At 39.7% G+C, this 12,067-nt stretch overlaps 1 protein-coding gene across 1 annotated transcript in view; it reads right to left on the bottom strand.

Moving 5' to 3' along the window:
- Window positions 1–5,863: 5,863 nt before the first annotated feature.
- LOC121323225 (protein FAM126B-like) overlaps window positions 5,864–12,067 on the bottom strand; it is a 64,952-nt gene continuing 58,748 nt past the window's right edge. Inside the window, exon 13 of the mRNA XM_041264145.1 lies at window positions 5,864–9,214. Coding sequence (XP_041120079.1) covers window positions 8,616–9,214 — 599 coding nt within the window. The 3' untranslated portion in view covers window positions 5,864–8,615. The remainder of the gene's footprint in view (window positions 9,215–12,067) is intronic.

Below are 12,067 nucleotides of genomic sequence, written 5' to 3'. Positions count from 1 at the left end.
GGCAAAGGGCAAAGGCAAATGCTTTTTTTATCTAGCCAATCATAACAGAGAATTTTTTAAAAACTCCAAATCCCAGAGTTCCAAGCATTGCTCTTGCTATAGTCGGAGTAGTATCTCGTAGCAGTATGGGAGTTGTAATCGATTATATTGTATTACCACTGCCGTGTTTTGGAAGCAGTCGCACTGCATTAAAGTTACCCTGTCCATTTTATAGCAATGGTTTTATTACAGTATATTTTTGCAAAACATGTTTAATTGTATTTATCCTAATATTTGTATTAGAATGTAGCATTGTATAAGGAACACGGCCAATTCTAGTAAATATTAAACCACTTAATACAACTCTATATAGTAAATACAATTATAAAACAGCAAATATAAAAAAATAAATAAAAAGCTTTTATTCTTACATATTTTAATTAGGTTTTTATATTGCATTAAATTAAATTCTCTCACACTGTTTCTCTTCGGTGGTCTGAATCCTATTTCCTGCCGCCAAGTTCCATTAAGGGCTTAGCCTGATGCTTTAAGCAAGATGACTCACCTCAGCAAAATCTGCCTGTCACACTAATATCGAAGAAAAGGCAAAGCGCATACAATTTCAGTCATTTTGCTTTTGTACTAGTTTTTGACGATTGCGTGCCCCAGTTTTTAAGGTAAGAGTTGTAAAATGGTTTGACATTAAAAAGACTTTGTAATGGTTTGACATTAAAATGAGAAGAAGAAACATGACACCCTGTACAGGACACAGTGAGTATCCATCCTGTCCAGGCACATCTACAAACTAGACAGTGCCAGATAAGGACTGCAGAGCAAGTAGCTTTAAATGAAACCATGTGATAACTGTAATGAACTGGCATCTCAGCCCTTTGAATTGAATGGAAAGGCAAAGGATGGACGGGGATCACAGACTACAGTATACAGATCAAACAGACCAAAGCCTTGCCATTCAACTAAAGAGAGTGTCTTATGCCGATACTAGTATTATTAACTTGTCAGCCGTTAAAAGGAGGTTCATTGCACTCTGGAACTCTCTATTTGTCGAGTAGCTGGGGCTAGCAGAGTTGAAAGGTCACACAGTCACATGATTTGAATAGATTGAGCAAGGCTGCTCAGTCTTGGTACTAAGGATTCTCCAGACTATGGAAGATTTAGAGAACATTCATAATAAATCCAGTGGTACTGGAACGATTTTTAAAGTGGGGGTGCTGAAAGCCATTGAACAAAACTGTAACCCCTTTATATGATAGAAGCCATGCAAAGCCAAGGGGGTGCTGCCGCACCCCCAGCACCCTTGAATAAATCAATATTGGAACAACATAACCCAGAACCACTTAGAATGATGGCGAACACCAATACGGGAACACACACGTACATTATTTAAACAGTTGTAGCATCACATGGGAATGTATAACACTTTCTCGGAACCCCGCTACTCACTCTATAACAGCTGCGATTGTTTACATTTTTTCACTATTACAGAATTCTGTGAAACAATTTTGCCCTGTTGCCTTATTGAAAATTCTAGTTACCCAAACAGTACCTATAAAAAGAAAAACAAAAAAACCGCAGGCACACAGTTAGTTGTCCAGAAACAGCACGATATTTATTCAACACATTACAGACAGATATCTCTCTCTCTGCATTGCAGACTGATCTCGATTTGTTTTGTACATCTTTATATACAAGAATTTAAAATATTCCTTTTTTAATTTCAGACAGATATTTACAACATCAACGGTTCAAATCTTTATGTCAACAGCTTTACCATTTGGTAAGAACAGCTATGAAGAAAATGGCTTGCATGCATGAGTGGAATAACCCCTGAATGGGTACCCAGCATCTTTTAATAATTTTCACAATAAACATTGTCGTCACGAGAAAGTTTTTGCACTGGTCCCACATATTGTACATTTAAAGCAATTCGTGTGTCTTTGCAGGGGCAGAGATACCCCACTTCTGTGTAAAAACAAAGCTTTGTTGGTCATTTCTAATACTGATACAGAACTGCAGTGCTGGAAATGTAGTCCCTAAATTAAACACTCAGACAGAGGACTGCCTTAGTAACAGAGTGTGTGAATGATGTCTCACTATCTGTTCTTCCAGGTGTCAGAATCAAGGCTTTAAAAAAAAAAAAAAAAAAAAAAAAACACATTAAAAACAACAATATTGTCAAATGTCCCTCTGAGTTTTTTTCTTCGTCTTGTGTGAAGTACTTTTATCTTTCCACACCACTAAATCCGATAGAAGTACTTCTGCAAATTCACTTCCTGTGTTACACTTTGTAAGATCCCACCTGACCACACCTAGTTTTTCCATGTGTGTCTTATTACCTGTAACACTGGAAGTGACCTTGGTGTTGCCCTCACCTGAGCCAGAATGTCACTCAGGAAAACTCAAGGAGAAACGTGCAAGAGTGTTGTTCCTGCTAGAGGTTTGTTTACACTTCTAGAACAAACAGAACTGCCAAAGTGATCATAGCTAGCGTGTTTTTAAATAACACAAATTACATCTGATTTGTTGCATAGATTTTACAGAACTTTTTCTATTTATTTTTAATTCCCACTAAACAATAGTGTTGGCAGATGTGAGAAGAGTTGGCCAAAGAGTTGATTGTCAGTTGACAGCAGCAAATAACTACCCCCCCTTCCCCAAAATAAAAAGATTCTTATCCCATGCTGTAAATACAGTAAAGCATTCCAAAAACACATCTGTAACTTGTGCACAACAAATTAATTTGACCAACCTAGTGTTAAAAAAATAAACTATACCCCGTAATTCTTGCCAAATGCCAGAAGGTGGCAGCATACATTAAAACATTAGTGAACACTGCCGACTGCACCCTGTGTGCTGTGCATTGTTGGGAATGTCATTTTTAAATACAACTAATTGTTTGGATATTTGTATCTGCAATCAGATGGGGAATGCTACCAAAGTAATTTCACTCCCCAGCCACCCTGCCTCGGCAACAAAAGGATTGGTTGAAAGTGACACATTTATTTATCCATAACAGTTAAACACTCAAACGTGCTGCATGCAAAAAGACTTTGTCGAAAGGTCTGTCATTTAATTTGTGTTTCTTTTAGTATTTCTAGCCTTGTTTACACAATGTGATGCTCAGAAGACTGAACACAGGTCTTCTCCAAACAAGTAACAAGCGGACAATTGACTTTGGTAGAGTTCCACCAACTGATCAGTGGAATAATGTACAAAAAACAGGTCAAAGTAATTTCCATGGCTAAAAATGCAATAATTCACTGTAGAATGAGGCAGGAACAGTAGAGAGTGTTGCCTAATATGTAATAACATCACCATCTCTACCACCTACGAAAGAATCTCCCCAAGCAAGACTCCCTTTAGAACATCAGCTAGCAGCTGTGTAATACTGTGCTTCTGCAGTCTCAAAAATAAATCCATGCACCACAAACAAGGGTGGAGGGTTATCTTACATGGGGGCACGGCGGTGTTTGGCGATTTTTGGGTGGCGATAGGAGGTGGCGGTGCGGTTGGGTGGGGTTTTTTTTCTTGTGGGTGGCGATAGGAAACAAAGAAACCACACACTGTCCACATGCATTTTAACTTTCAGCTTTACAAAAGCAATGCAATTCAAAATAAGCTAGGCTCAGTCTGCTGACATAAAATCTCAATATGGGACTGGAACTATACATAGCAGCCTTGAGAGATATACATACTGTTAAACACACAGAGATTCGCATTATCTTTCTTTATACGTGTTCTACAGCAGCAGCACCGAAAATAAGTTTGAATTAAAAGCATAAATAATAAAATAAATGGTCAAGAAACGTTAACCATCGATAAGCATTGTAGCAGGTCTCGTTTGATTGTGAATTGTTTATAACTTCCTTATGGATCTAAACAGTTTTCTTCCTCTGAATCAAATGATCCGATTAGCTTGATCAATCAATGCATACGTACCCATAATAGAACAGCTTACACAAACCGTTTCTAATATCATACACACCATATCTGGGATTCATATTCCCTAATAATGCCTTTGCGCTCAACCTCTACTTCTAAATTCATTCTGCATGAAATATAACCACACATTGTATATTTGCAATATATTAGATTTCGTTATTTGGTAAAACCCTGTGATGACTAAGTGGGTGTCCCTGGGTCTGGTTGTTTTGTTCAGTCCAATTTAAAACATACATCATTTTAACACTACAGCAACTATGGCACAAAGGTTAAGGAAAGAAATGAAACAATATATTTTTGGAATAATAGTGTACAACAGCAAAGGTTTTGATGGAAACACATTTCAGTAAGTAATAAGGTTAATGAACCGAGATGAAAGGAGATCATTCGTCCACCCAACTTCAAATTTCAAGCTTAATCCAAAAACCTGAGGATAAAAAAAATGATTCAAGCAGACAAGCGTCTTCATCGGTGTTGATGAACAACTGGCTTTACCCGAGGTCGAAGGGAATTTGAAGTCTGGAAAACAAACCCAACAGAAAAACGACAGGGGACTGGTAAGAATGTGGACAAGCTGAACGTAAGAAAACATTATTTTAAAACCGTGGCTCTACATCTGATTATTTAGCAACAAGTGTCATCGGGTGCTTGAAGGAACTGCAACAAAGAGGAGGCTGGGCACGAACCGGCAAACTGCACATTACCAGCGAGTGTCTCAACCATAATGCAAATGATCCGGGTTCATCTGCAGTCCTGGTTATATAGTTTCACTTTTGTTACACAATCAACTGACAAATTGTGACAGCAAAAGTTCCCATAGTGTGCACAAGACATTCCATAATGTGACCCAGTGTGTTTCGAATGTTATGCCTACACCTATATCAAACTGACCGTTATACAAACTCATGCACACCTCCAACGTCGTTCCTACTAGAGCAACAATGAGAAAAAAAACCCCCCAAAAACTACTACTAGCATGTATTCCAGGGACATACCAAATCCGTTTACAGCAATATTGTACAGTACTAAGTCAGCTTGGGTCCTGCACAGTTACCTATAGATATAGACTGGAAATTAAATCAAATTCTCTGGATGTCTTTTAAAGGAAATTGTTGAGGCTACAATGAAAATTGTATTGCGGGTGTTTTAGTAGGAAATGATTTAAAGGTCTGGAAATCTTTACTGCAGCATTATCTGCAAGCTATTACGGGAGAGAATTGGTGCTGTGGACGCAGCCTCTGTTGTACAGAGGAAACCTACACTAGAAAGCTGAAGTACATGAGCTTGAATGATGCTTGCTTGATTGTAACAAAAAAAAAAAAATGGGACTAGTTTAAGTTTATTGGCTGGTTTCACAGGCTATGATTATCGCTAGCCTAGCCTTGGATTACCTTACCCAAGGTAACATTAGATAGTTCCAGATTAGTGTAGGGGCTATGAAACCAGCCATCTGTGTTTAAAAGGATAGGGGTTCGGTAACTGCATTAAGTTCCTTACATAAAAGGGGAGTGTTCTAAATGTAATATTTTAGCCTGCCTTTCACTGCACTTGTCCCTGATGTTGCAATGCATTGAGGCTCCTCTTAGAAATATATGTTAATAGACACATTAAGCTGAATAAAGTTTAAGGAGGAGTCACAACCAGTCACGTACAGTACATATTGCTTAAACTCTTTCAAAATGTTAAATTATGAACACAGTTTGAATTCCAGATAACATTTTTGTTTACCAAAATTCTTACGACTGTTTTTGCAAACTTCCGACTAGCTTAAAATGTAGCATTTAAGGCTAGGTTTCACAGACCTCAATTAGCACTAATCTTGGACTACCTTAAACGGGTAGCATGAGGTAACCCAAGATTACTGCTAATTCAGTACAGATCAGCTGCTACTATTGCAAATCAAACGAACAGGCATCTAGTAATATAAATGAAAACAACCGAAACAACTCTTTACTGTTTCCTGCACACTGTAAAGTGAACAACACTACTGGCAACACAATTCGTTTTACATGTCAGCAAATACATTAGTGCCAAGTTACAGAACAGCTTTCGCAAACCAACCCACCACCAGGATAAACATATAGTAGCCCATTAAAAACAAGACTGGAAAATTACTGCTACTTTCCAACGCTTCATATCCAATCACTTGATGTTGATTTGTCTTGTAATGGAAAAACTGCAGAGAACAAAGTCTGGACGACCTTTCCAGCCTTAAGCAGACCTACTCCCAGGCGTGACAGGTAGAACACATACTTTCATACTGAAGCACTGCTTTGCAAATGATTTTCAACCTTTTCAGAAAGTTATTTAGATGGGTTTCTACAGAGAAAGAAAAATAAACTACCAAATTATTTTAACCATTGCAACATGAACAGAATATAAAAAAAAACAGTACACTAACAATGCATTGAAAGTCACTGCGTGCCAGACTGCTAGAGATTAACATCAGCTTACTGGACTGTGGATGCCAAAATATAGACCAGTTTTTAGACAATCAGCATTAATTTTTACTGGCCTCGTTTCATATATAAAATATACAGGACTCTGGGCTATACATTCATATAAGTTTTACCATTGCAGAGTATTTAATAAACAATGCTAAAACCCCTTCGGCGTCAAGAGAATGAAAAAGTTACAAAACAATTGTTCGACGGCTGCTGAAAAAAAACTTGAGCATGGCCATCTCTGTGAAAATCACAATCTACATTTGCTTTTCTGCAGGATTTTCAGCTGGTAGATTTGGTAGGTTTGCTTCCAGCAGAGTGCATCCTTAATTTATTCTTTAAAACCTCGGGGGTGGGGATTGCACTATGGGAACAGAACAGAACAGAGCAAGGAAGGGTGAACGATGAGACTAATTGCTGCTAATTACCCAAAGAATACACAATTTGGATGTTTACATCATTACACCAGTCCTTAATATCCTTCTGTTACAAAGGGGGATTATATATACACAATACCTATGTATCATGTGAAGTGTACAGCCTGCTCTTAAGCAGTGAGGAATTTCACCTGTTTTTATACACAGCAGCTAAGACAGCTAGCAGCGCACAGTCTAAACAGTGGAGGGTCTAAATAACCTGTAACCCCGCACTACAGTATCGTCACATTTATTATTCTATTATGGGATTTTAAAGAGGGTCAATAAATCCCCCCCTAGAGGATTAAAAGGGAGGTTCTACTTCCATCCATCGCTGTGCTGACGCCTTGTTTATCAGAATCCCAGAACAATTCTGTTTTATCCCCCCACTGGAGATCAGCTGAAATGCAGCGCAGGGGCCCGGGGAAGAGCCCACCCTGGTACGAATGGACCTCTCTGTTGTCACAGGGTGCAATGTCCGGACAACGAAAAGGAAGTGTGCTGGGAGACCTGACTCTAGCAGCTGGATTAAACCAGGCATTTAACATGTGCTGACACAGTAACTGTTACAGGTCACATTGCCAAAGGAGACAAGCAGCGACAAGCTGAGGCACCTCACTGCTTTGGAGACTCCTGAAAGCAACGAATACTGTACATTCCACAGTCAATGTTTGCCCTCCCTCCTCACTGTACCAGGCTGGTCCCTGGTTGTTTGTACCACACACAGTTATTGGAGAAGGCAGGTTGGTTGTAGATCCCATTAACTTTGCACAGCTGTTCCACTCTGCATGTCTTGCACTTGACACTTGCAGCTTTCTAGAACTGGTTCCAATGGCCAGCTGATTGAATCCTGAACCCTTTTATTTGATTCTTTTTTTTTTGTTTGGATTATAATAGGAATATTAAGAATAATAACAAATCTGACAGGTAATATATATAAATTATGAAAAGAAAAAAAAGCTTTTAGTGAGAAACTAAAAAACAGTGTTTCTCTTAGTCTAATTTGATCTTCGTCTTGATCCTCATTTTTGATTTCCACATTCTCACCACCGTCTTTGGGGATGCAGATTTACAAGACAGAGGGGCCGGAAAAGACAACATCAAAAACAACAATTAAAAAACAAACAAATGGATTGCACGTCACCCCAAGAAAAAAAAAAAACAGGAAGGCATTAGCAAGTCCGCATGAGGGCAAATACAGTGAATCACGCAATCTTCAATGTACAATAGTCATCTTATTGCTGTTTTAATACAAAATATATACTATATGAATCTCAGGATTAAATTACAGCAGACCCACGACAATTACATTCTCCACGATGGGTAACAATAGTAGATTGTTTGTTTTAGTCCACAAAACATACACGGAATGCACCATTTGGTCAAAAAAGGAAAGCGAGGAGGAGAAAGGAAATCCCATTCCCAAGTGTATTCTTGGCAGAACAAGGTTTCTGGAAACCCATTACAGTTGAGGTGAGGAAGGTGGGTGGGGGGGTCACCTGGTTACTTTGCTATTCTTCTGCATGATGGTGTTAACTTACAACGAAAGACTGCCACCTGTTTCATCATCAGCATTACCAGTTCCATGATCTCAGCCCTTCCCTCCCCTTCTCTGAAAAGGCAGTCCCGCACCAGATGACTGTTTGTTCAGAGTTAAGCAAAATCTAAGAGCTGGTCTCTCTTGTTGAGTAGATGTTGCTGCTGAGCAGTTAGGTCAAAAGCAGCCACTGTATGTGGTTTGCTGCTTGGGGACGTTGAAAGTTGTACAGGAAGGGGAAATGGAAGGAGGGCAATAAGCTCCTCCACCTGGCGCCCACTAAACCTGCGATATGATTTGCATATTGAAGCTGGGGGAGCGGGACTGCTTGGTCAGGTGTGCCCCTGGGGACAGCAGATCCTTCCCCTCCCCAGCCCTGCTGCCCAGCCGCTCCTCCTGCAGGCTCACAGTGGAGAAGCGGTGAGCTTTGCTAGTTGTCAGGTTAGAGACAGCCTCGGGGCCTGCCCCCTCTCCCCGACTGCCATTCATGAAGTCAAAGGACTTGCTGGAGGTGGTGCTGGCAGTCCTGACCAGGCTGTGGCTGGCCGGCAAGCTGAGGTGCTTCTTCTTCACGGGGCTCAGCTCGATGGCTTCCAAAGAGACACGGGGAGGGGAGGGGGGCTGTGGCGGCGATTGTGGCGGCTGCCTGCGCGAGGCTGGCTGAGGCTCGGCAGAAGTAGAAGGGGGGGTCATCAGTTGCTCCCTCTCCCTCTCTCTGGCCGCCCGCCCCGCTGCCCCCTTCTTCACACTGCCTCTCTGGGAAGGGGTGACCGGCTTGCTCCCGCTGGGCTGGCTGCTGTTGGAAGCCCCGGACGAGAAGCCCTCATCCGGGTCGTTTAAGTTGATGGAGTCCTCTCCTCCGCTCATGCCTTCTGCATCTGCAAGGGGGAAAAAAAAAATAAAGACAGCCCTGTTAAACAGGCTACAAAGTGAAGGTGCCGGTCTATCCCAGTGCTAATGACTTGGACACTTCTTTAAAATAACTAGAACCAAACAATTTCAACAACATGTCTTTCATTTTCAATCTTAACAGCATTTTCAATAAAGCATTAGCGCATCAATGCAGTCCTCTTGCTTACCAACATGCTTACATCCGAGCAACATAAGACTATAGGTTTGTTTTTCTGTACATTTCTATATGACCCATTTAAAATGTAGCATTATCCTGGTAACTGTTTTGTATTTGCAAGCCCCCCCCCCCCCCCCCCCCCTTTATGAAAGCAGGTATGAATGGGTAGTTTGTGTATAAGATGTTAAACTAGACTACAGACACATCCATTCCAAACTGTGCCTGTGTGGTCTGCATGCAGGCTTGGTATTACCCATTCATCAATTAGTGGACTGCAACATTTCAAGGCACTGGATTAGGTCTTTTTCTGGAGGGATTTTAAATTAGGACGGCAGGTCACAAAGTGAAAGTTGGATGCAAAATCCACTCCCTGTGGCTACACTGTAAAATAATGACTAAAGCAACAGACCCCAAATTAGAGGCCATTACCGTCTGGTCATTGATTGGGTGTGGACCTTACATTTACAATCTGTATAATTATTAAATTTATCTTCTTCAATATGGGTCAGATATTTATAGGAATCAAGTTATGGATATTGTAAGCTGAGGTACCTTTCTTACTAACTTAGGTGTCTCTGGAGGGGCGTTAAGCATTGTTTAAATGCAAGATATGGGGAATTCAAAACACTTAATATACACATCTCTTTTTATTAGCCACCGCAGCAATACTTTCTGAATTTTAGAGCAGAAATGTCTAGGACATCCTTAGAGAATACTTTAGATCACAAAAGACAAAAAAAAAAAAAAAGCCCATAGGGAATTGTCAAATACCAGATTGTTTGCAATTGTTTTTCTGTGATAACCAGGCTTAGAAACCATGATTAGAAATCTAGCAGGCTTCACTGTTATCTTGCCTTTCATGTTACCATATTACTGTTACTGATTTTCACAGCTATTTTGAGAATGGAAATGTTTTTGTGCAAGATATAGACCGCTACAAGATTACAGTAGGTTATGAAACTGGCACCAACATAGTCAGTTTTGTCAAGTATATTATCCAGCTGCTGGAGCCAACATGGCAGGTGGAGGGTTATATTCACAAAACTTGAAGGTTTATCCAAACATCCCCTACTACGTTCTACTCATTTACAGTAGATTTTGGAAGGTGCGACTAAGTGTATGATGACTGACCTTTTCAAACAACTGCAATATATATTTCTTTAAAAAAAAATCTGTTGTATTTTAGTGGCCTACCCTTGACCAGAAGTGGGGAAGTAGTTAAGGAATTCTGCAAATTGTGGCTCAAAGTGGTGACACATTAGCCTGTACCCAGCCTACTCAGCTGGGGCAGGCGTTCCCATTCATCTGAACAGAGTGGCATCCCTCAGAGGTTTGTTAGATTCAAGGATTTATTTTTCTATTAAAAATATGGACACTTAACAGCATTTCAGACATATTTAAAAAAAAAAAAAAAGTATGTGCTAAATAGTCACTAACAGGACACGGCTGCTACAATAACAGATCCCACTGTTCTGTCACTGGAATCTCTGAAATCAAGCCAATCCAGGCACCTGCAAAGGACACTGCTTTACCTGGGATTCCCTTTGAGATTTGGAGAGGCAGGGCTGCCAGTCTAGCATACTATTAAAATGCATACGCTTTGAGACAGGGCAGGAGTAGTGCCTTCGGAGCTGCATGAATGAGGACTAAAGTGGATAAACAGTACATTGAATTGGGTGGCCAGGATTTTTTTTCATGTTTATATATATATATATATATATATATATATATATATATATATATATATATATATATATATAAAAGATAAAAAAATTTCCTTCCTATTCCATATTGTATTAATTATTATTAATTGACACCAAGCTGTAAAAGCAGAGAAAAGCATGCTTGTTTTATCTGAAAGTGTGCGATTGTAACAGAAGTAGGTACTGATGGGACTTTGACCCATGTATATGTTAATATAGATAATTTTATATACCAGTTCTATGCCTAGTTGTGTTACAGGGTTATTTCAGGTTGTTGATAGATATGTAAGGATCAAACATAAAGGAGGAGACAAGGAACTTTTAGTATGGTACAAATTCAGACAAGGGTCACATTTTGTGACCCATTCTTACCTGCTTTGGTCATTTTAAAACATGGCTTTCCCCCTACCACAAAGTAATCAACTATAGCAAAATATCTTTAGTGGGTCAAGGTTGTATAGTCACAACCTTTTAAAACAGTGTTGCACAACTCAGGTCATGGAGGGCCAGTGTTCCTCCTGGTTTTTGTTCTAACAATACCCTAAAGTACTTTAATGGACCATATTAGAAGCTTAACTGGTCCAATTAACTAATTTAGGGTATGGTTAGAACAAAAACCAGGAGGGACACCAGTCCTCCATGACCTGAGTTGTGCAACACTGTTCTAGAAGATAATGTTTTAAGAAAAAAAAAAAAAAAAGATAATAATATATATATATATATATATATATATATATATACACACACACACACAGTCACATTCATATTTTAAAAAACGAATCCATAAAGTAAAATTGATTACTACATGCATAGCCAAGCAAACTAACAGTTTTTTGGGTAAGGTCCATCACAAACATGAGGTCTCAACACAATGGTGATCCAGTGAAGGAAAGATGGGGAGAAGAGGCGGAAGACATGCACGAGACAACAGTGGGAGAGTGAAAACAGCATGCTCCATT

The sequence above is a fragment of the Polyodon spathula genome, chromosome 11 (genome assembly GCF_017654505.1).
Source record: "Polyodon spathula isolate WHYD16114869_AA chromosome 11, ASM1765450v1, whole genome shotgun sequence".
Lineage (NCBI taxonomy): Eukaryota > Metazoa > Chordata > Actinopteri > Acipenseriformes > Polyodontidae > Polyodon > Polyodon spathula.
This window is presented reverse-complemented; position numbering and strand designations above follow the sequence as displayed.